At 46.3% G+C, this 25,284-nt stretch overlaps 1 protein-coding gene across 1 annotated transcript; it reads right to left on the bottom strand.

Annotated features, from left to right (window-relative positions):
• Positions 1-207: 207 nt before the first annotated feature.
• Positions 208-25,284, bottom strand: C1GALT1 (core 1 synthase, glycoprotein-N-acetylgalactosamine 3-beta-galactosyltransferase 1). The gene is made up of 3 exons (XM_063921341.1): positions 24,838-25,284; positions 16,740-17,407; positions 208-3,469 (listed from the first exon to the last, which is right to left on the bottom strand). The coding sequence occupies exons 1-3, from the start codon at positions 25,067-25,069 to the stop codon at positions 3,287-3,289; spliced, it is 1,083 nt and encodes a 360-aa protein (XP_063777411.1). The 5' UTR covers positions 25,070-25,284; the 3' UTR covers positions 208-3,286.

A 25,284-nucleotide genomic window follows, 5' to 3' on the forward strand; every position in this document is an offset into this window, starting at 1 on the left:
CTTATACACTACTGTACCCAGAAGCCCTTTCTCCCCAGGAGAGGATTATTTGCACTCCCCCTACACACACATTTCTATAAAAGTCTGTAGTCAATTTGAGGAACACTAACGTCAAGGTTACCGATCGGATCAGACTACTGAAAGGGGGAAAAAAAAAAAATGACAACAACTGTATAAATTAACTTCCAAAAAAATCACGAGAACTGATAAATTATTAAAACACTGTTTAATGTTACTGCATACACAATCATTGTCAAATTAATTCAAAAATCAGAAGTTTTTTTTCATATATAAAAACATATATAAAAATATAAAATTTTTCTAAATAATCAAGTGTACTTTGCTTGTTATAGGTAAAGGCCCTCATATATAAGGACCTGCAATCTCCAATGTGACTTCAGCTAGGGACCTTTTATGATAGATATGTAAAAGTGACAATGAAGAATCAATTTGCTGCAGGTTTCCGGTTACGGTCTGACAAGACGATCGTCAATAACAGAGAGATATGATGTCACCCGGCTCCAACAGCTGCTAGATTTATAAACAGGGTTTCATCTAGATCAGTGGCCTGAGAGCCCCCATAGACCTCACTGCAGAACTTCATTACGGAACACAGATAATCATTATAGATTCTTAAGGGCTCTACACACTGAGCGATGTTGGCGATTTGGACGATGATCAATCTGAACGATGATCGATATCGTCCAAATTGGCTTGCATTGAAATATTATGGAAAACCAACGATGAACGACCGCGGGGACGCTCATCATTCATAGTCGGTGCCTCCACACTAAACAATATATCGTTCATATCTATCATCTAGGTCGATAAGTGTGTAGGGCCTATTAACATCATCCAGCCCAGGACTAACACTCCGGTTTTATGCTCAGTGTTTGTTTTTTGATACATTACTGATTGCGATATGAAAGGATATAATTTCTATGACAAATTAACCTTTAGGCACTTTAAGACATGCAATCCTGGTCTCTCTCTACAAACAGGGTCGTGGGATCAAATCACACGATCTACGCGGGAAAATACCACCCTCACTTCCAGAAATGCCTATACAATGCAGGTATATGCATCCTTGGAACGGGGGGTGGCTATATAGCAGAGACCCCTCCAAATATAAAAAAAAAAAAAAAATTTGGGAAGATATTACATTTAAAAAAAAACATTACAATGAGGCACATGTATGTGGTAATTTAAGAAAATCCTGTACAACAAGATGCAGAAGACACAGGTCATCTCAATGACAAACTGCAATAAAGACAATTTTATAATAAAATGCGTCGCAAGTGTCTACAATACTGGATATTACTACCCCCCCATTTAAATTATAAAATGTTACAATAATGCCCAACTATAGCGTTAGCAACACAATTTTCCTGGCACAGCTTACAATAAATAATGTAAAATAAATAATTACGGATTATGAGAACATTATATATATAGTGGGGGAGATTCAAATGTTTGAAAAGTCAATTGGGAGTCTGTTTTTTCCTATCTAATAGACAGGAAAACACAGACACCCAACCGACTTTTCAAACATTTGAATCTCCCCCAATGTGTCTAATTTTTTTTTTGCATGTGTCAGGTACTTCATTATTAAAGGGTGGTCCACCTGCAACGGTTTTCATCCACTGGAACCTACAACGAATAATTAGCAGCTGTTTGTCAGATCACAGTATGATAACAATAAACAACACTGCCTGAGGATATAAATACATGGCCAAAGGAATCAAGAAGCAATGTATTCAGTACGATTTTCAGGATGACAAGTATAAACCAGCTCTAGATGGATACCCCTTTGCGATCCATTTTCGTGGAAGGTTATTAAACCCATTTATTTATAGGAGCAAGCAATGGACGCCTGCCTTTGTAAAGATGCGAGTCTTAGGGATACGACAATGTCTGATCGCCACCTAACCAGGTAGAGGAAAGGACTCTGTTCTAGGTCTCATTTTCAAGTACTTCCAGGGTTAGGTTCTGCTAATCACACAAGGGTCAGCATAAGGATGTTCCCATGCTGCCACCCCTGCGATGGTCAGTCCGGGGCTGTGCAGTGACGCTCGGGCAGCTAGAGAGTTGGGCTCACTGAACACAGACGACCTTGCAGAGTAGAAAGGATGGGGATGGGTGGAGAGGATTTTAACATACATAACAAAATCATGCGTTCACATACAGCGGACTGAACACGTGTGTAGGTGAACACAAATGAGTAATCTTTACTGAGAAAAATAAGAAGTGTGCGGTACGGGATGTAGTTACTATCCCGCCAGTTGCGATCTCGATACGGACGCCAAAATCCTGACTGCGCTCGACCGACTATTCCTACTCGTGGGTGCCACCAAGACGGCAAACAGGACTCGTAGCACTCGTCCAGCTGTCTGGATTCTGGTGGGCGAGATGCCGGCGGCGGGATATTAACACCTGGCATCCCGTCCGCCGGCACTTCATACCCAACGCTTCAGGACAACGGTGACAATAACTTAAGTCATCCACTTGCATTACAGCAAAAACGCTAATTCCCATTTACATGAAAGTCAGAGGATGGGAACAGAAAAGCCGTCTCGTCCTTGTCAGTACCCTTCAATGTAGGAGAGGATTTAGTGGTCACCATGTCATATGCTATACTATGGGTCTTCAACCTTTGGCCCTCCAGCTGCTGTGAAACTACACATACCAGCATGCCATGCCACAGTTTTGCTACTAGTATGCTAAAACTGAGGCATGCTGGGATGTGTAGTTCTACAGCAGCTGGAGGGCCGCAGGTTGAAGACCCATGTGCTATACAGAAGGCACTACCATTCTCTTAGACAGGAAGGGGGTTCGGGATTAGGATTACTGTTTGTTTATTGGCTAGGAGTGAAGGGACTTTAAAAAATATATATTTTTTTTAAATTACTTTTTTTGTGTGTGAAATGAACTGTGCAATTTAAAGATTCCGACAACCCCATCTCCCCACCCCCAACAAATAAGCATATGATTGTCAATAGAAAAAGGGGAAATGTCCGTTCATATGATCACCAAAACGGATCTTTGACATTTTACAAAATAAAAAAAAAATAATTAATATCTATCAGGATACTGCACGGACCGGAAACAGTCTCAGTCCTAAAGACAAAAAGACGTTGCGCAAACAAAAAACCTTTGATAAAGTTGAACATGTTACGTAACAATCCGTTGTATCTTTTCTTTATCACTTGTGGCCGATGATCGGAAAAGATCAGCTCAGTGCATTTTTGCCTGGAGGAAAAAAAAAAAAAAAACTAATCTGAGGCGTTTACTCCGTTTTTCCAGCTGCTTCTTTCACATTCTGCGGGGAAGGATTATTCCGCGAATCAGGGTCGTATCTGAACTTGTATCCGTAAGGACGGAGATGGTGGACCAGGTATTCCAACTGGTACATTGTTGTAGAGTCCACATAGTGGAAAGAAATAGCCAGGTCGGAGCAGCAGCCGGGGCCCTGGAGTAACAGAAGTATCACAAGATCAGTACAGCATTACAATAGGTCTGAATCAGAAACAATAGGTTTACTTCTGGAGAGTTTGCGTATTTGGCTGCAAAGTGACGGGCTGTGTGGAACAAAGGTTCTGCACTGCCAGTAGGAGATGGGATCTCGCAAGGGTCAATTCAATTACTGCGGAATGGGTGTTAGTGATTGCATGCTGATGATATACACAGTGTACATCAGCCATATATAGGGTAGCCCAGCACTGCGCATTTTCCCATGTTAGGTAAAATGTGTGATTCCACCCCGCCACATTTGGACATTTGGGGCTGCATTGGCCACTGTGTGATAAGGTTGCAGCTGCATACAGTACTAGTGTAGCCGTTGCAATAATAAAGGGGGTGTGCTAGAATAGGCCTGACCAACCTGTGGCTCCCCAGCTGTTGTGAAACTACATATCCCAGCATGCACTGCCACAGTTTTAGCATTCTCTACTAGCAAAACTGTGGCAGGGCATGCTGGGACTTGTAGTTTCACAACAGCTGGAGAGCCACATGTTGGCCAGGCCTGTGCTAGAATTTAAGGATATAAAATGTGTGCACTTTACCCATTTCTTAGCGTGTGCTCCTAACAGTATGTTAACATTTGTCCAAATACAAAGCGTGACGGTGATGGTACTTTGTTTCAAGGCGTAAGAGGTCATGCCAACATGTCTGAGGTTGCAACTGCATGTAATGCAGTAAACCACTCCCACCGCGTTCCAGTTAATAAAGTTCTTGATTTTGAGTACTTGGACCATATTTGTTCAGCACTTTGATCATAAATTGATATACCTTGCATGTTCCGCATGGGAAAGAGACCATTATTTTACTGGCCCAAGGTGGCATCTTGACAAAGTGGCTCTTAACTAATTTGTTCCTGATATTCTTAGACCACCACCAGCTCATGGATACTCTATCGAGGATCTGCTACAGGTCATTGCCAAGGAGTAGGAAGAGCCAATGCTTTTTGTATGATCACCTGTATCTCCTTTCATTCCTTACAACACAGGTGAAACTCAGAAAATTAGAATATCGTGCAAAAGTTCATTCAATTTCAGTAACTCAACTTAAAAGGTGAAACGAATATATAGACTCATTACATGCAAAGGGAGATATTTCAAGCCTTTGTTATAATTTTGATGATGGTGGCTTACAGCTTAAAAAAACCCAAATCCCAGAAAATTAGAATATTACATAAAATCAATAAACAAAGGATTTTAAATACAGAAATGTCGGCCCTCCGAAAAGTATAATCATGCATATGTACTCAGTACTTGGTTTGGGCCCCTTTTGCATGAATTACTGCCTCAATGCAGCGTGGCATGGATTCTATCACTCGGTGGCACTGCTGAGGTGTTATGGAAGACCACGATGCTTCAACAGCGACTTTCAGCTCTTCTGCATTGTTCCGTCTCATCTTTCTCTTGGCAATGCCCCATATATTCTTTTTTCTTTAGCCCAGGTAAGACGCTTCTGACGTTGTTTGTTGTTCAGGAGCGGCTTGACAAGAGGAATACAACATTTGAAGCCCATGTCCAGGATCCGTCTGTGTGTGGTGGCTCTTGATGCACTACCTCCAGCCTCAGTCCATTCCTTGTGAAGCTCCCCCACACTTTTGAATGGCCTTTTCCTGACAAGAAAAAAAGAACTGGTCTGTTGCTCAGTGCAAAGTCCAAAGTCCTCTTTTCTGATGACAGCAAATTTTGCGTCTCATTTGGAAACCAAGGTCCAAGAGTATAATAGAGAGGCACACAATCCAAGATGCTTGAAGTCCAGTGTGAAGTTTCCACAGTCTATGTTGATTTGGGGAGCCATGTCATCTGCTGGTGTTGGTCCACTGTGCTTTATTAAGTCCAGAGTCAACGCAGCTGTCTACCAGGACATTTTAGAGCACTTCATGCTTCCTTCAGCAGTCAAGCTTTATGGAGATACTGACTTCATTTTCCAGCAGGACTTGGCTCCTGCCCACACTGCCTAAAGTACCAAAACCTGGTTCAATGACCGTGGGATAACTGTGCTGGATTGGCCAGCAAACTCGCCTGACATGAACCCCATAGAGCAGGCCTGGCCAACCTGTGGCTCTCCAGCTGTTGTAAAACTACAAATCCCAGCATGTCCTGCCACATTTTTGCTATTAGGGAATTCTAAAACTCTGGCAGGGCATGCTGGGACTTGTAGTTGTACAACAGCTGGAGAGCCACAGGTTGGCCAGGCCTGCCATAGAGAATCTATGGGGCATTGCCAAGAGAAAGATGAGAGACATGAGACGGAACAATGCAGAAGAGCTGAAGGCCGCTATTGAAGCTTCCTGGTCTTCCATAACACCTCAGCAGTGCCACAGGCTGATAGAATCCATGCCACGCCGCATTGAGGCAGTAATTCATGGAAAAAGGGCCCAAACCAAGTACGGAGTACATATGCATGATTATACTTTTCAGAGGGCCGACATTTCTGTATTTAAAATATTTGTTTATTGATTTTAAGTAATATTCTAATTTTCTGAGATTTTGGATTTGAGGTTTTCTTAAGCTGTAAGCCACAATCATCAAAAATCTAACGAATAAAGGCTTGAAATATCTCACTTTGCATGTAATGAGTCTATATATATTAGGTTCACCTTTTAAATTGAGTTACTGAAATAAATGAACTTTTGCATGGTATTCTAATTTTCTGAGTTTCACCTGTAGTTTCCCACAAACCTGATTTTATTATTCTGGGTTTTCTTTGATCTCTTCGGAAAGATCAGAGATTCCCTTTGAATGTCAGACCTACGTAGCCTTCTTGGCTCTATCAATGGCAATTTGACTATAGCCTCTCTCCTGTAGTCTGGCAGATAATTCCTTGCACTGTTCCACGTATACCATATTGTCAGAACAACTGCGTGTTAGGTGAAGGAAAATAAGAATTTACTCACCGGTAATTCTATTTCTCGTAGTCCGTAGTGGATGCTGGGTACTCCGTAAGGACCATGGGGTATAGACGGGCTCCGCAGGAGACTGGGCACTCTAAAAGAAAGATTAGGTACTATATCTGGTGTGCACTGGCTCCTCCCTCTATGCCCCTCCTCCAGACCTCAGTTAGGGAAACTGTGCCCGGAAGAGCTGACATTACTAGGAAAGGATTTGGAATCCAGGGTAAGACTCATACCAGCCACACCAATCACACCGTACAACTCGTGATAACTATACCCAGTTAACAGTATGAACAATAACTGAGCCTCTCTCAACAGATGGCTCATACAATAACCCTTTAGTTAAGCAATAACTATATACATGTATTGCAGAGAGTCCGCACTTGGGACGGGCTCCCAGCATCCACTACGGACTACGAGAAATAGAATTACCGGTGAGTAAATTCTTATTTTCTCTGACGTCCTAGTGGATGCTGGGTACTCCGTAAGGACCATGGGGATTATACCAAAGCTCCCAAACGGGCGGGAGAGTGCGGATGACTCTGCAGCACCGAATGAGCAAACTCAAAGTCCTCCTCAGCCAGGGTATCAAACTTGTAGAATTTAGCAAAAGTGTTTGAACCCGACCAAGTAGCAGCTCGGCAAAGTTGTAAAGCCGAGACCCCTCGGGCAGCCGCCCAAGAAGAGCCCACCTTCCTCGTGGAATGGGCTTTTACTGATTTAGGATGCGGCAGTCCAGCCGCAGAATGTGCAAGCTGAATCGTGCTACAGATCCAGCGAGCAATAGTCTGCTTTGAAGCAGGAGCACCCAGCTTGTTGGGTGCATGCAGGATAAATAGCGAGTCAGTTTTTCTGACTCTAGCCGTCCTGGAAACATAAAGTTTCAGGGCCCGGACTACGTCCAGCAACTTGGAATCCTCCAAGTCTCTAGTAGCCGCAGGCACCACAATAGGTTGGTTCAAATGAAACGATGATACCACCTTAGGGAGAAATTGGGGACGAGTCCTCCATTCTGCCCTTTCCATATGGAAGACCAGATATGGGCTTTTACATGACAAAGCAGCCAATTCTGACACACGCATAGTCCAAGCTAAGGCCAAAAGCATGACCACTTTCCACGTGAGATATTTTAGCTCCACGGTCTTAAGTGGCTCAAACCAGTGGGATTTTAGGAATCCAACACACTTTAAGATCCCAAGGTGCCACTGGAGGCACAAAAGGGGCTGAATATGCAGCACCCCTGTAACAACGTCCGAACTTCAGGCAGTGAAGCCAGTTCTTTTTGAGAGAAAAAGGGATAGGGCCGAAATCTTGGCCTTTATGGATCCTAATTTTAGGCCCATAGTCACTCCTGACTGTAGGAAGTGCAGGAATCGACCCCCCTGGAATTCCTCTGTAGGGCCTTCCCGGCCCCACACCAAGCAACCTATTTTCGCCATATACAGTGAAAAAGTCTTGCTGTCACGTCTTTCCTAGCCTTTATCAGCGTAGGAATAACTGCATCCGGAATGCCCTTTTCCGCTAGGATCCGGCGTTCAACCGCCATGCCGTCCAACGCAGCCGCGGTAAGTCTTGGATCAGACAGGGTCCCTGTTGCAACATGTCCTGACTGAGAGGCAGAGGCCATGGGTCCTCTGAGAGCATTTCTTGCAGTTCCGGGTACCGAGTCCTTCTTGGCCAATCCGGAGCAAAGAATATTGTTCACACTCCTCCGTTTATTACAATTCTCAGCCCTTGGGTCTGAGAGGAAGAGGAGGGAATATATAGACCGACTGGAACACCCACGGTGTTACTAGTGCGACCACAGCTTTCGCCTGAGAGTCCCTTGGACCCAGCGTAAAACCTTTTTTATCTTTTTATTGAGGTGGGACGCCATGTAGTCCACCTGAGGCAGTTTCCATCAATTTGCAAAACTGCGTGAAGACTTCCTGATGAAGTCACCACTTTCCCGGGTGGAGATCGTGTCCACTCCCGGAATGAACACTGCTGACAGTGCGCTTACTTGATTCTCGAAGAATTCTGGTGGCTTCTACCCTCGCCACCCTGCTCCTTGTGCCGCCCTGGCGGTTTACATGAGCCCCTGCGGTCTGACTGGATCAGAACCGGTTGGTCGCGAAGCAGGAACTCCGCTTGACTTAGGGCGTTGTATATGGCCCTTAGTTCCAGGATATTGATGTGAAGGCAAGTCTGTTGGCTTGACCACAAACCTTGGAATTTTCTTCCCTGTGTAACTGCCCCCCACCCTCGGAGGCTTGCATCCGTGGTCACCAGGACCCAGTCCTGAATGCCGAATCTGCGGCCCTCGAGAAGGTGAGCACTCCGTAGCCACCACAGGAGAGACACCCTGGCCCTGGGAGATAGGGTGATTAACCGATGCATCTGGAGATGTGATCCGGACCACTTGTCCAGTAAGTTCCATTGTCCTTGCATGGAACCAGCCGAAGGGGATGGCCTCGTATGATGCCATCATCCTTCCCAGGACTCGAGTGCAGTGATGCACTGACACCTGTTTTGGTTTTCAATAGATTCCTGACCAGTGTCATGAGCTCCTGAGCTCTCTCTATCGGGAGATAAACCCTCTTCTGGTCTGTGTCTAGGATCATGCCTAGGCGAGGCAGATGAGCTGTAGGAACCAACTGCGACTTCGGAATATATAGAATCCAGTCGTGTTGCCGTTTCACTTCCAGAGAAGGTGATACGCTGTCCAGCAACTGTTCTCTTGATCTCGCTTTTAGGAGATCATCCAAGTATGTGATAATAGTGACACCTTGCTTCCGCAGGAGCACCATCATATCCGCCATTACCTTGGTGAAATTGGTAATGACAATCCCGTACCGCAATTCTGAGGTACGCCTGATGAGGTGGATAAATGGGGACACGAAGGTATGCATCCCTTATGTCCCGATTCATTTCAGGCTTGCAATGACCGCTCTTAGCGATTCCATCTTGAACCTGAACCTTTTCAGGTATATGTTCAGGGATTTTTATTCAATATGGGTCTAACCGAACCGCCTGGTTTCGGGATTATAACATGGTCGAATAATAACACCCTCTTGTTGAAGGAGGGGACCCTTGACCACCACCTGTTGAAGATACAATTTACGAATTGCAGTTAACACTGGCTCCCTCTCTTGGGGGGAAGCCCGCCGGGTCCTCGGTGAGGGGGCATCTTCTCACAGTCCAGCCTGTATCCCTGCGATACAATTTCTATTGCCCAGGGATCTAACAGAGAGTGAACCCACTTGTGGCTGAACTTACGAAGGCGTGTCCCCACCGGGCCTAGCTCCGCCTGTGGAGCCCCAGTGACATGCGGTGGATTTTTGTAGAGGCCGGGGAGGACTTCTGTTCCTGGGGACTAGCTGTGTTGTACAGCTTCTTTCCTCTGCCCCCGGCTCTGACAAGAAAGGACGCACCTCAGACTTTCTTGTTTCTTTATTCGAAAAGCTGCATTTAATAATGTCGTGCTTTCCTAGGCTGTGCAGGAATATAAGGCAAAATATCAGAATTACCAGCTATAGCTGTGGAGACCAGGCCCGAGAACCTTTCTCCACACAATCCTCAGCCTTCCATATGCCTCTTAAGTCGGCATCATCTGTCCAATGTATATTCTACAGGACACGTCAAGCAGAAATCGACATAGCTTTTGTCTCTAGGACCCAGTATACTCATGTCCCTTTGGGCATGCTTTATAATTATATATCTATCACTTAAGACAGCATCTTAAAATATTTATATGCATACTAGGGTCTCAATCTCTGCTGATAAGGTACGCTGCCACAGCACTATAAACCCATGCCGACACAATCGCCGGTCTGGGTAGTATACTAGAATGTGCACACTATCTGCAGGATCCCTGTGAATAGCTAGTGCAAACAGGACACCCAAGGGGAAGATTCTCAACACATCCTGGCCCTAGTGGGGAAAGGATACAGCCTGAGAATTCTCTTGTGGGAAGCTGCCGTCTCTTGTCTGGAGATTCACGCTCTTTTTCCTCATGAGAGGAGGGAAATTTACCTCAGCATTCTTCCCCTTAACATGTGTACTCTCGTGTCAGGGACAGATGAGTCATCAGTGATATGCAAATCATCTTTTATTCCAATAATCATATATTGAATATCTTTTAGCCCTCTTGGCTGTAACTTTGCATTATCGTAGTCGACAGTGGAGTTAAACTCCGTGTCGATACTTTGTTATTTTGGATAGTGAGCATAGAGAGACTCTGAAGGACTCTGTGACATAGGGACAGACCAGGGTAGATTTCCTTTCTGTTCCCTAACCTTTTGTGCAATAATTTTACCTCAGCACTTACACATATCCAAACAGGTGTCGGCGTTGTTGACGGAGACACCCTCCCACACACTTATCCGCTCTATCACCTCCTCAGAGGAGCCTTTTACCTCAGACATGTCGACACACGCGTACCGACACACCACACACACAGGGGATGCTCTATTTGAAGACAGTTCCCCCACCAGGCCCTTTGGAGAGACAGAGAGAGAGTATGCCAGCACACACCACAGCGCTATATAATACAGGGATGTACACTATACTGAGTGATTTTTCCCCTATAGCAGCTTATATACACAGTTTTGCGCCTAAATTTATGTGCCCCCCTCTCTTTTTTACCCTTTGTGTACCAGGATACTGCAGGGGAGAGCCTGGGGAGCTTCCTTCCAGCTGAGCTGTGAAGAGAAAATGGCGCCGGTGTGCTGAGGAAGAAGGCCCGGCCCCCTCAGCGGCGGGCTTCTGTCCTTTTATGTACTTTAATGGCGGGGGTTAATGCACATATACAGTTTATCAGACTGTATTATGTGCTTTTCGCCAAGTAAGGTAATCTAATTGCTGCCCAGGGCGCCCCCCCCCCCAACGCCCTGCACCCATTAGTGACCGGAGTGTGTGGTGTGCTAAGGGAGCAATGGCGCACAGCTGCAGTGCTGTGCGCTACCTTAATGAAGACCGGAGTCTTCAGCCGACGATTTTCAACTTCTCTTCGTTCTTCTGGCTCTGCAAGGGGGACGGCGGCGCAGCTCCGGGACCAGACGACCGAGGACTGGGCCTGTGTTCGATCCCTCTGGAGCTAATGGTGTCCAGTAGCCTTAGAAGCCCAAGCTAGCTGCAAGCAGGTAGGTTCGCTTCTCTCCCCTCAGTCCCACGTAGCAGTGAGTCTGTTGCCAGCAGATCTCACTGAAAATAAAAAACCTAACAAATACTTTCTTTTCTAGGAAGCTCAGGAGAGCCCCTAGGGTGCATCCAGCTCTGGCCGGGCACAGATACTAACTGAGGTCTGGAGGAGGGGCATAGAGGGAGGAGCCAGTGCACACCAGATATAGTACCTAATCTTTCTTTTAAGAGTGCCCAGTCTCCTGCGGAGCCCGTCTATACCCCATGGTCCTTACGGAGTACCCAGCATCCACTAGGACGTCAGAGAAATCCCCTTTGGGTAAGTTCTCAATTGTGGGAGGAAAGTGGCCACTTGTTTGGTGCAAGAGGCTATCTGGTGAGGTTTCCTTATGGTAGAGTTGCGTCTGGGACATATCGTCGGGTCCTCTGTAGATTTTAAGGTCTAGGCAGGGGACAGATTCATGTCTGATATGATGTGTTATAGGCCCTACACACTGGGCGATATTACTGAAAGATATGAACGATCTTGTTCATTAATGAACGTGAACTCATTCATATCGTTCAGTGTGTAGGCACCAGCGATGAACGATGCGCGGACCCGCGCTTGTTCATCGTTGGTGCCCCGTCGCTTGTGCATGTAGGCCGATATGGACGATCTCGCCCATATTTGCATGCACTGCTATGGAGCTAGGTGATGGGGGAGTGAAGAAACTTCACCCCCCCGTCACTGCCCCCCCACCGCCGGGTCGTCCGTATCCGCCGCCGGGCAGCTCGGCAGCAGATCGCATAGTGTGTGGGGCCTTTAAGCCTGATGATCAGGGATTTTTAATGAAGGAGAGTGTCTTAATCAGCTTCCCATATCAGGAGTACATACCACCACCATGATATTATGTGGTCCGTATTAGAAATGTGTGTTCGGATTTACTCTGTTTTTAACGCCAAAAGTTCAGATTTTTTATTGGCTATCCAAAACACGACATCCAAGAGACAATAAGATGCCGTTTTGCAAACAGAGTAAATCTGAACTCGCACATCTACAGTCCGTATATTGTTCCCCAAATACCTTCTTCTGCTGCCACCAACCTAAGAATATGTTGACGTACGGCAGCCCCCATTTTTTTACTCTTGGGAGCACCACCAACATATGTTATTACCCGAATCTGACACACAAGTGTAGAGGTGATGCTAGTTGTCCAGTTCGGTGCAGAATTAAACCCTTTTCTCTGTAAGTATATTTACATTTACCTGGGGATCGGAATGATTGCCCAACAGGTAAAGCACTGTAACCCTGCTAGCGCTATCAAGCATTAAACGAGACATCAAAGCATCATGTTTGAAGAAGTTGCAGACCCAATTACAATGCTGGCATATTATGCACAACACTACGCTGCTGAAAATGTCTATCTGCAAATTATATCCCTCCCTTTACCAGAGCTAGTCTTTAGCCACAAGAAAACACTAATCCAAAACCCGGAAAATAGAGCTATGGGATTGCATTCAAGTAAAGCAAATCATCAAGCAACTTGGCAAAACCATGTTTTGTGGGGCATGCTGTAACATGTGCAGAGAGAGTTAGATTTGGGTGGGGTGTGTTCAAACTGAAATCTAAATTGCAGTAAAAATAAAAATCGGCCTACATGCAAAAGCAGACAGTATTTACACTGCACAGAAAAAAAATACCTGTATAACCCACTCAGACAGATGCACAGATAGATTGGGCCGACGCAATAAGTCTATGATGTCATTAACCGACATATCATCTGTACACACCTGCCAAAGCACTACAGATAGATCACCCAATCAATATATCTGTCAGTGTGTACCAAGCACAAAGTAAGATTATATTTCTGTGTGTTACAAATAAGCCAGAGTGGACTTTTGGGCGACACCATTTACATGGGAAATAAAAAGCCCGGACTTGATTTTACTCTTTGTTTCAGGGAAAAGGTCTATAAAGCACTTTACATGCTGAACAGAACAACCTGTCCTGTACTGGAGACAGAACAATAACCTAGCCGGGTGGGGCGTGGGCTCAATGTGCTGCCACGTAAACTGCATTACTCAAATGGCACTTCTAATTAAATGCAAATATGATCACACTTTCCACAGACTAAAAGCTCCTGCAAACACCAATATCTTCCCGAAGTGTTTATCTTTAGCTGCTCTGCAAGACAGACCTGTTTCACTGTGTATACCCAGGTGACACGCATATACATTAAACTATAGGCGTAAACCTTTATCTACACCACCACTGAAATAATGCTTATTAGGCGTGTTAGTGAAACATACAAGATCATTAGAACAAAACGTACGGTGAGAAAATAAAACACTTAATGGAACACGCCCTCATACCCTCCTCATAAAACAAGAACTCTACCTACCCTATACTGCAAATTAAGATCCCTACAGGAGCACCAGGCCAAAAACTTCAGCCAGTGCCTTTGCATACACCCCACTAAGCACTTTCTATACGTAGCACTTAATCTCACATATCCAATTTTTCCCTATAGACTGCAAGCTACAGTAATTTGGTGCTAAGCCGTGTACTACGCAAGCGTGGAACCTCCTAGGTCACCAGGAGTTGCGGTCCACCAAGAGGGGAAGACCAGCACTGGCAGAGTCACTCTGTATGTGCCAATGTGTGTGTACGTATGCATGATATATTTACATAGTGATGTGTGCAAGTGTGTATAACACGGATGGTATGTGTTACCAGTGTATTTGGCATAGATTTCTTCTTCCCCTCCATAAATGTGTCTTTGTTCCAATGAGAAATGTCTTTGCGCTGCACATTCAATCTGGAGGATCCGATCCGATGCTCATGGGAATGCGCATCGGATCGGAAACACCTCCAAAATGCCCGATTTCATCCGATATATCGGGCCAAATGCTTGAAATCAGATGAAATTGGGCATTATCGCTCTAGTGTATGGGGCCCTTTACACTATGGCCAATCGCCGCAAGAGTCCTGCACTTATTGGAAGCTGCTGAACAGAACACTTACCCCCTTCAAGACATCCATTGTATCAAATTCATTGTATTAAACAGTCGATGACTGTCTAACCTCTAATACTTTATGGATTGTTTTTTTATTTTTTTAAAGACCTCTGTGACAGACCCCAAATTGGGAAACCAGCCGGCTGGAAAAGTAGATCACCCGAGCAGGGAATCTATTCGACCCTCAGCCACAAACACTTTTCTATACAAGCAACCTGACAACAAATTGGCCAAGTAACATTGGGCTATGCACTGTAGCTCTTCGTAGTGGGTGACACTTCAATGTTTACTAATGGGGAAAGTAGTGTTCATTCTAGCACCCTGCACCTTTCAAAATCCATGCAGTTCTCCTTTCCTGCCTGGTGTGTTGTTTTCTGCTCTGGTTCTTCTCAGAACACCCTGGTCTGTATCTCAGCACTGAAATACACACCAGAGTGTGCTGAGAAGCACCAGAAGGGAGAGCGACACCGCAGGCAGAAAAGAGGAACTGCACATGTTTTGAAAGGTGCAGGGTGCTAGAATGAACACTAGGAAAGCGTGTCTGGACGAGGAGACAAGTGGCGTGGATTTGTCCATTCGTCTGCCATTTTCCCATTTACATTTTTTTGGTTTCACCTGCAAAACAATGCTTCATACACATACCCTGTACATGTACAGCCTTTAAGCTGGGCAATACATGGTCAGATAAAATGCCAGTCAGACCGACAGATATTCTGACACCCATCAGATATCATGGCCACACACCGTGACATCTCTTACAGTGTATAGCCACAATATCTGCACTCCACCCCTGGAGTGAAGACATTTCTCTAGTTCTGCCCTGTGAAGGAAGTGGGAAAACATCAGTTCAGCCGGCATACTGCACGTCGGCAAACTTGGACTCCATTACATCCCGCCCTATATGTAGTATTGTGTCATACACTGGAGGAAACAATGTGTGACATGAATAGTAATCCAAGAAATAATTCAGTGTAATACGATCAGTTCGGCTCTTCAGGGCATTTCTGGAAGTTCTCCAGTTAACCCATATAACACGGATGGAAAGTGTGTGTTTCTGTGTCCGCATCTACGGGTGATGCAGAGCCGTTCCTTATTCAATCATATCTACATTGCAGGGATGTAACAAAGGCACAGATCAGAGAGATTGTGCCCACAGAATTGCACATACGTTTAAATACTCCTAGTATAGGGGTGGCGCAAATGCACACTTATCAGACCAACGGCTAGGAAACTCAGTGAGCCAGCAGCAGAGGGGAGTATAAATTTGTATATGGGCAAATATATGTATTTAGTTCTGTGCACACACTATAGAAGCATCCCTCCTAACTTTAGAAAGCTGCGCGTTGAAAGCGCCTGCCCGTTTTTGCCGCTGTGGGGGGCATCCCGAGTGCTCTGTGAGTTGCTGCCATGCCCCCTGTCCCTCTCTCCAGGTGACTAGATGCTTTGAGCATGCGCACAGCATCTATTCAACGCTGCTCTGCCATGGTTAAGAGGGTCTGCTAACTACCCCCCACCCCACTCCAAATGGTTAGGATAGTGGGACAGTCCCAGATAAATGGGACTTCCCACCCAGAATCAGGACAGTTGGGAGGAATGCAGAAGGAATTGCATCAGTCTTGTGCTTATTTCCCCCGTGTGTAGCTGACCTTTCCATTCTAAATATAGGACATTACCTGCTCTCAGTGTCCACTAATAAAACCCAATGATTTTTTTTTTTTTTTTTTTTTTTTACATTGATTGGTTTGGAATCACTGTGTGCCTGTCCGGAACATCTCTACAAGAGCAGCCAGGCTTTGGGGAAAAAGGAAACGAGTAGGAAAAATACACGTTCGTACACGTCCGCATCACCATTTCTGTCTGCTGTGCCATATTTAGTCTGCGGGAGCAACTAATCGTGGCAGTGGAACCAGTCTTGAAGGGGTTAAAAATAACAAAACAAAACTGGTCCTTCAATGTGAACAAATGCAACGCCTAACTAAGAACATATAACTACTGTACCGTCTGGGGTTACAATGTGTTATCTACAGATCTGTACACTGGGCTGCAGCCAATGCTGTCCTATTATTGCCTTTGCTAGGTAAGCTGGGATGCGAGCATTCCAGGCGGATTAGTTCCAGGTGCTTAAAAGGTGAACCTCACCACACGCAGCCTGCTTCACTGAGCACACAGCAGCTAAAGCCTCACTGAGCCAAAACCATTCTATGCAGCGCCTTACCTCTATGGCAGGATAATAGTTGTAATTCCAGTACCAGAAAGTCTTTGGCAAATATCCCTGGATGAGATGATGTTCGGGAACAAATGGGTGAAAGGTCTCTTTCCCGCTCGTATCTCTGGAATCTCCCGCCTTGACATGAATATTCTCCATGCACTTCCCCAGCGCCAAGTCTTCCACGGAGGAGCTGTGCGTGCATTTCTCTTCCTTGAACGCGTTCACGAACCTTTTTAAGGCTTCCTTACTCAGTACGTAGCCGGCCCCTCCGCTCATGTAGCCTTGTTTCACATAGGGCTTGAACCGCCGGCCAAAGTAAATGGGGTCCTCCGGCTTGTACTTTGACAAGAGCCACCTTAAGTTGTCCACCACCACGTACGTGTCGTCGTCTGCTTTCATGAACCAGTCGGCGTCGTCCAGGTGGTGGTCATGGACGTACTGGAAGGCCTTGATTGTTTTCCAGTAAAGCTGGTCCCTTCCCTCCTTAGTATCCAGGCCTACTGTTGGGAAGTCTTTGTTTTCTTCCGAGCTCATGTACAATATTTTATTGCACCTTTGTGCCCAAGTGGCTTTAACGTGCTTGGTTTTCTTGTCCAGGTTCTGAGGTCCAGTCATGACCCAGCACAATATCCTGACATTCTTGAACAGATCTTCAGATATGTGGACATCCTCATCTGAGGAGAACAGAGATTGCATTGGTTTAGAAGAGTCTTTTCCTACCCATAACTTTTTGGAACATAGGGTCCCATTTTGGAACCTCACAATTACTACATTCAGCAAATCAATGGACACAGAACAAAATGTTTTTTTGTTTTTTTTTTGGTGTACATTCAAATATTGGGTAATTCCCTGAAATTAAAGTTCCAAAAATAAAATGCATCAGTATTCGTTTCAGTGAGTGTAAATTATCTTCGTAAGTCCAGTGTGTCCACAATAGGGTCTTATTTGGTCACAGTCATTAAAATAAGATTAAGGCCTGGACACACTCCAAATGAGAATAACGACTATGATAATACTTAACTTTTATTATTAAAGTAAAACTTTCTCCTTATATATTAAAACAGTAAAATGTAACCAATCAAGATAATTGATCAGACGTATTTTTTTTGTTATGTTCATAATATAAGTGGTGCTTATGATCTCATTGAAATGCCAGCACGTAGGCGTATTATTTAAGCCAGGGCTGACCAAACTAGTCATGTTTTCCAGATCACCTAGCTGGTGCACAGCTATAGTCAGAACGGTCACATTTTCAAACATGTGGTGCATAACGGATACATTCTACTGTTGGTAGAACTCAAGGAACGGTTTGGCCACCCCTGATTTCAGCCAATAAGATTCATACGCGGTGCAGTAGGAACACATCTACTATTTTGTTTTTTATCACGTGTTCCCTTTTTTGTCTATTCAGGTTACCCATAATTGTTTTCCTACGTCTAGTGTATGTTTCACTGTTTTAATATACAAGTAAGTTTACTTAAACTGATAAAAAAAGTATTGTTATATCCATTATTGTCATTTGGAGTGTGTCGACCCTTGAATCTGGTTATTCTTTTCCCCTTTTTTACATGTAACAAAAAACACTGCTTACTCAAGCAGACGGAGCACCGACCTCTGTAAAAACAAAACAACTACCTATATTGCAACAAGAGGTTTTTGAATCACTACTGCGGTTCTCTCACTTTCTTCCCCCCTGTTGCGTTGAACACTAAACAGCGCCAAGTGGCTAAAACTAAGCCCAATGTGGCCAGGGGAGGATGGTAAATATTAAAAGATCAGGAAAGTTGAGGACAGATTTATCGAATGAGAATATGAGAGAGAGAGAGAGAGAGAGAGAGAGAGAGAGAGAGAGAGAGAGAGAGAGAGAGAGAGAGAGAGAGAGAGAGAGAGAGAGAGAGAGAGAGAGAGAGAGAGAAAGAGAAAGAGAAAGAGAAAGAGAAAGAGAAAGAGAAAGAGAAAGAGAAAGAGAAAGAGAAAAAGAGAGAGAGAGAGAGAGATCCTATCATTTTACGAACACAGCCTGTAAACTGACAGTTATCAGGTTAGTACTTTATCTCTCTCCACACTATGCTAAACCTGCCCCTTGGTGCTTAGGCAATATCTGGACTCAGGGCACAGATAGCTCCTAAGACAAGAAAGCCATTGTTTAAAAAGCTAATAATAGATTGTTGAATGACAGGTGGAGCTCACGATGCAAAACCTTCGGTGAGCTCTCCCTACACCTTAATTCAATAAACTAACACTTCAAGTTACTGAAACAATGGCTGCCTGAGGGTGTGCTGCCCAGCAAGCTCATTGGTTCAGCAGCTACTATTTGGAAGGTGGAGGAATCCATTGCTTCTGTCTGAACATGAAAGAGACCAGGCACCCACCCTGTATACACAATATGTGGCATCATCAGTTGTCTGCAGCATCTCAAACCTTTCAGACCCCAAATACACAGCGAGTGGCAGCCAATAGGATCTAAGATAGCATGAGCAGCCATCGAAAGTGTAGACTGTATACTGTATTGGTAACGTTTGCCAGGTGCAGGGTACCCAGGCTACGGATGGGATCAGAAACCGGATTCGATAGAAATGCTTTTGCCATTCAATGCCACCATTGCGTGCTTCTTTCCGATGCCGACTGACATCACCCGGCTGCGGACACCAGATAGGAGAGAATCCGTGTCTGTAACAGAGCTCCTTTGAACTAGCAAACCATCAATGATTAAACCATCGAATGGTTAACATGTGCACAGGGAAACGTAAAACTGTATTTTATTCTGTGCAGTATTTCACCTACAGAAAAATGAATAGGAATGACGGGGAAAAGCGGAGAGTGGCATGCTGTAATGGAAGGATATCTGTAGGGGTCCCGGTCTGCTAATTATACTACAAGACGCACACGCCTCGATGACGGTGCATTCCCTACTAAGAACTTTCCCTAGTTTTCTTTAACAAGACCATTTATAACTTCTACAGCCACATCCTATATTGCAGAGAAAGAGCTGTGTGCAGCATTTCATCTGGTGTACATACTGTATGGAAAAAGTATATACACATAGGAGGCGGTATAGAAGAGTCTACAGTTCCGCACAGCTGGCTATCAAAGAATGAGTTTGTTTTAACCTGGGCTAACATGGAGAGGCATTGGTCTTGGTGCCTACAGTATATATCCCATACAGAACATACTCCAGATAAGGCACATTTGCAGCATATAACAAACACGCAATGGCCCGGAATAATGACACGTATGCCTTTTACCTCCTTATACCATTAGTTCTTCCCTTTTATCTCAAGGAAATCTTAAACATTGTTTACACAAATTTTATTTTCTGACTAAAACGAAATCTGTTTTCTTGTAAGTCATGCGAATGACTACCAATTACTATTATATTAACGGTAATGCAGTTGTTGGGGGAAACAACAGTCACTAATTGGGGAGGGGCATTAGTCAGCTACAGTCAGAGGATGGGGGATATCCGAGAGTGGGTGGAAATATCAGCCAGTGGCAGTGGAGGGGGGATATCAGCCAGTGACAGCTGGGGGTGGGGGATATCGGTCAGTGACAGCTGGGGGATATCGGTCAGTGACAGCTGGGGGTGGGGGATATCGGTCAGTGACAGCTGGGGGTGGGGGATATCGGTCAGTGACAGCTGGGGGTGGAGGAAATCGGTCAGTGACAGTTAGGGGTGGGGGATAGCAGTCAGTGACAGTTGGGGGTGGGGGATATCGGTCAGTGACAGTTGGGGGTGGGGGATATCAGTCAGTGACAGTTGGGGGTGGGGGATATCAGTCAGTGACAGTTGGGGGTGGGGGATATCAGTCAGTGACAGTTGGGGGTGGGGGATATCAGTCAGTGACAGTTGGGGGTGGGGGATATCAGTCAGTGACAGTTGGGGGTGGGGGATATCAGTCAGTGACAGTTGGGGGTGGGGGATATCAGTCAGTGACAGTTGGGGGTGGGGGATATCAGTCAGTGACAGTTGGGGGTGGGGGATATCAGTCAGTGACAGTTGGGGGTGGGGGATATCAGTCAGTGACAGTTGGGGGTGGGGGATATCAGTCAGTGACAGTTGGGGGTGGGGGATATCAGTCAGTGACAGTTGGGGGGTGGGGGATATCAGTCAGTGACAGTTGGGGGTGGGGGATATCAGTCAGTGACAGTTGGGGGTGGGGGATATCAGTCAGTGACAGTTGGGGGTGGGGGATATCAGTCAGTGACAGTTGGGGGTGGGGGATATCAGTCAGTGACAGTTGGGGGTGGGGGATATCAGTCAGTGACAGTTGGGGGTGGGGGATATCAGTCAGTGACAGTTGGGGGTGGGGGATATCAGTCAGTGACAGTTGGGGGTGGGGGATATCAGTCAGTGACAGTTGGGGGTGGGGGATATCAGTCAGTGACAGTTGGGGGTGGGGGATATCAGTCAGTGACAGTTGGGGGTGGGGGATATCAGTCAGTGACAGTTGGGGGTGGGGGATATCAGTCAGTGACAGTTGGGGGTGGGGGATATCAGTCAGTGACAGTTGGGGGTGGGGGATATCAGTCAGTGACAGATAGGGGTGGGGGAATATTAGTCATTGGTGTTGGGAGATATCCCCTTCCTTCCCCGGCCATCGCTATCTCTTTACCTTCCTGTTATCAGGTCCCCAATGACTTGCTCATGCCTCAGGTCTTCTGTCTCCCATCTTCTTAGATTGTAAGCTCCTAGGAACATAGTCCTCCTCCCTCCTGTTCTCTCAGCCCTCTTCTCTTGCACTTCAATTACAGCTCTCACCCACACAATGGCCATCTTCCAGAATTCCACCCGCTTTTAAATTACTAGTCTTGCTATCGCTATTGAGGACATGTCCCTACCTTAGCCGCTCACCTGATTAACAGCTGTATTGTGTAATGAGATCTGTGGTTCTAATTGTTACTTGTGTGCGGTTTATGCTTTGGCTGTTGTAATGGGTCCTCATCCCTCCTGTCCAGTCGGCAGTGGTGGGATATCATTCACTGACGGTCTGGGGTGGACATGGAGATGTCAGTCATTGGCACAGGGGATGATTGATATCAGTTAGTGACTGATGTCAGTCTGTGTACTGCGTGTACCAAGATCTGTGCTGCTAATTGTTACTTGTGTACTGTTTATGCTTTGGCTATTGTAATGTTCTGTTTTACCCAGCGACAGACGGTGGTGTTGGGGGAGTGGGACATCAGTCAGCGACAGACGGTGGTGTTGGGGGAGTGGGACATCAGTCAGCGACAGACGGTGGTGTTGGGGGAGTGGGACATCAGTCAGCGACAGACGGTGGTGTTGGGGGAGTGGGACATCAGTCAGCGACAGACGGTGGTGTTGGGGGAGTGGGACATCAGTCAGCGACAGACGGTGGTGTTGGGGGAGTGGGACATCAGTCAGCGACAGACGGTGGTGTTGGGGGAGTGGGACATCAGTCAGCGACAGACGGTGGTGTTGGGGGAGTGGGACATCAGTCAGCGAAAGACGGTGGTGTTGGAGGAGTGGGACATCAGTCAGCGACAGACGGTGGTGTGGGACATTGGAGGATATTAATAAAATAAATAATATCGCAAAGCACACCATGCAGTTCAACTAGTTACGCACCATAATCTGTATGAAGCAGTGGCTACTGAACAGCATGCCGTGGGGCACTTGCAAGCGTGCCACGAGTTGGAGGTCACCAACCAAGTTAAAAGTGTGACCCTGTCCGCCATCGGGTAACTGAACCTTACAGGTAAGCACAACTTAAGAAATTTTATTTTTTCTGAACTTCTCAAGCAGGAACTTTTTGGCCTAGGGGTGCCGTCAAAAATCTTGATATAGATATATATAGATATATCGAAAGAAGAGTGGAGGACGCAGGTGTAAGTAAAAGGTTTACAATTCCATTTGTTAAAAACAAATGCTCACATACATCTCAGTTTAAAATGGTGCGTTCCGTCCTCCATATAGCAAACGAGCCCCGGAACCGCTCTCTCCCATATCCGATCCTCCGTCTCTCTGTTAGGAATCACGGGCAATTAATCGTTCTTTCACCGGGACCAAGACCAGGCCTGTGGAGCTGGTGACAGACTGTCATAACCTGGTCTTGGTCCCGGTGAAAGAACGATTAATTGCCCGTGATTCCTAACAGAGAGACGGAGGATCAGATATGGGAGAGAGCGGTTCCGGGGCTCGTTTGCTATATAGAGGACGGAACGCACCATTTTAAACTGAGATGTATGTGAGCATTTGTTTTTAATAAATGGAATTGTAAACCTTTTACTTACACCTGCGCCCTCCACTCTTCTTTCGTTACATGTGCATTGGAATTAGTGGCTCTAATTCCTAAACGGAGGAAGCGGCAGCATACATCATATATATATATATAAAACGGGACACAGGACTTTCAAAAAATCTGCTGGATACGTGAAAAGGAAAGTGTGTCTAATGCGCAGCTTTTTTATTGATATATATATATATATATATATATATATATACACACATACATACATATATACATACACACACACACACACACACACACACACTGATACTCTAGGGCGCAGCGATTCAAGAGAGAGTTTGGGAACCACTGATATAAAGCAAATAAAAGGTGTGCACTCAACAGCTGTTAGTAATTGGAGCTAGCGGATTGTATAGAACTAAAGCAGGCATCCAATCCTGGAAATATAATGACAGTATTTGTTTAGAAGCCACTGAATGGGTACAGGTTGGTAAGGCAAACACACAATGTGGTAGGAAGTGGGGGGGTTTAAGGGGGTGCGATACGAGTTACCGGCGTACATAAGACCAACAGCGGCATCCTGATGGAGGAGGAGGGTTAGGTGTATTTGCCACCAGGATGGGTTGGGGTCAAGCTGCGGGAAAGGTAGGGTTAGGGTATACCGTTGTCAGTAAGGGGGGAAATTAGTCAATTGTCATCAAGAGTGGGCATTAGTAAGTGTTAATAAAGGGAGGTGGGGGGTAACAGTCAGTGTTAGTAAGAGGGTACTAGTCAGTGACAGGGGGTTGAGCGTTTATGGGGAGTGGTTGGGAAAACGTAGGCGTCCGAGTGGCTGCTGCTGTGTCCAGTCTGAGACCAGCTCCTAGCCCCAATGTTCATTTTTGCGTACAGGTTGTGAATGTGTACGTAATTGCAAATTAGTGTGCGATGGCTCCGGTTGCGTCTCTACATTTCTGGATGGCAGCTTCACTTGCCTAGAAAATCGATCTTGCATTCACGTACAAACATGAATTAAACCCACCGTAAGAGAGTCGGGTACTGTATTAGTGGGAGTGTTGTGGTTAGTATTAGTCAGTGCTGGTAAGGAAGGGGTTAGTGGAAAGTGACAGCCAATGTCATCAAGGGGGGGAGGGATATGTCAGTAACAGTAAGATGCGCTCTGGCTAGTTGGGAGGGTTTGTGTGTGTGTGTGTGTGTGTGTGTGGGGGGGGGGGGGGGTAGAGTAGTGACCGGTCAGCGTCAGCAAGGTGTCGCGACACAATACCGGTCAGCGTCAGCAAGGAGGGGGGGGGGGGGATATTGGTTTGGGTGACAGGAAGGGATACAGGTCAGTGTCAGTAAGGGGGAAGGGTGGGGCTACTAGCCAGTGTCAGTCAAGGGGAAGGGCTACTGGCCAGTGTCAGTCAAGGGGAAGGGTAGGGCTACTGGCCAGTGTCAGTCAAGGGGAAGGGTAGGGCTACTGGCCAGTGTCAGTCAAGGGGAAGGGTAGGGCTACTGGCCAGTGTCAGTCAGGGGAAAGGGACACTGGCCAGTGTCAGTCAGGGGAAAGGGATACTGGCCAGTGCCAGTAAGAGGAAGGGATACTGGTCAGTATCATTAAGAAGAAGGGATACTTGGCAAGTGTCAGTAAGAGGAAGGGATACTTGGCAAGTGTCAGTGAGAGGAAGGGACACTGGCCAGTGTCAGTAGAGTGGGGCTACTGGCCGGTGTCAGGAAGGGGGGGGGGGGGGGGGGGGGATCTGGCCAGTGTCAGTAAGGGGGACAGTTATGGCCATTGCCCAGTGTCAGTAAGGGTGAAGGGTGGGGCTACTGGCCAGTGTCAGTAAGGGGGAAGGGTGGGGCTACTGGTCAATGTCAGTAAAGGGGAGGATATCACCCAGTAAGGCGGTGGTTACCGTGATGCTGCCCGGTGTCGGCGTTGAAGTCCATGATGTGGCCGGCCAGCTGGTCGCCAGGGCCATCGGCGTGGTGGTGCCTGCCATGGGGGTCGTTGTAGAGGATGACGGCGGCGTTGGGCTGGGCACTCTCCCGCAGCGTGATGGTGAAGATCACGTAGCAAAAGACGAAGCCGATGGCCAGGCCCAGGCAGAAGGTGGCCAGGCTCAGCGTCGACTTCGTGAGGACCATTTCCTAGCGGCCCCCGGGACTAGCGCTGCTGCCTGAGGAACCCGGGCTCCGTCACATCGCGGCCGGCGGCGGCTCCCAGTGCACTCTGTCCCGTGTGTGTCACTCACAGCAGCAGCCGACACTGGGGAGGAGGTGACTGACTGTCAGAGTACCGCCCACAGGTCCCGCCCCCGGCCTCAGCAGCAGGTATCGGCTACTAAACGGCCTCTTGCGTC

Source organism: Pseudophryne corroboree, chromosome 5, assembly GCF_028390025.1.
Source record: "Pseudophryne corroboree isolate aPseCor3 chromosome 5, aPseCor3.hap2, whole genome shotgun sequence".
NCBI lineage: Eukaryota > Metazoa > Chordata > Amphibia > Anura > Myobatrachidae > Pseudophryne > Pseudophryne corroboree.

What these genes read in the sequence shown, in the direction of transcription:
- C1GALT1 (XM_063921341.1), bottom strand. Translation starts at nt 25,069, where the DNA reads ATGGTCCTCACGAAGTCGACGCTGAGCCTGGCCACCTTCTGCCTGGGC. An exon ending in CGACACCGGGCAGCATCACG is followed by an intron (nt 17,408 to 24,837) that starts GTAACCACCGCC and finishes TGTTCTCCTCAG; the next exon opens with ATGAGGATGTCCACATATCT. An exon ending in ACTATTATCCTGCCATAGAG is followed by an intron (nt 3,470 to 16,739) that starts GTAAGGCGCTGC and finishes CTGTTACTCCAG; the next exon opens with GGCCCCGGCTGCTGCTCCGA.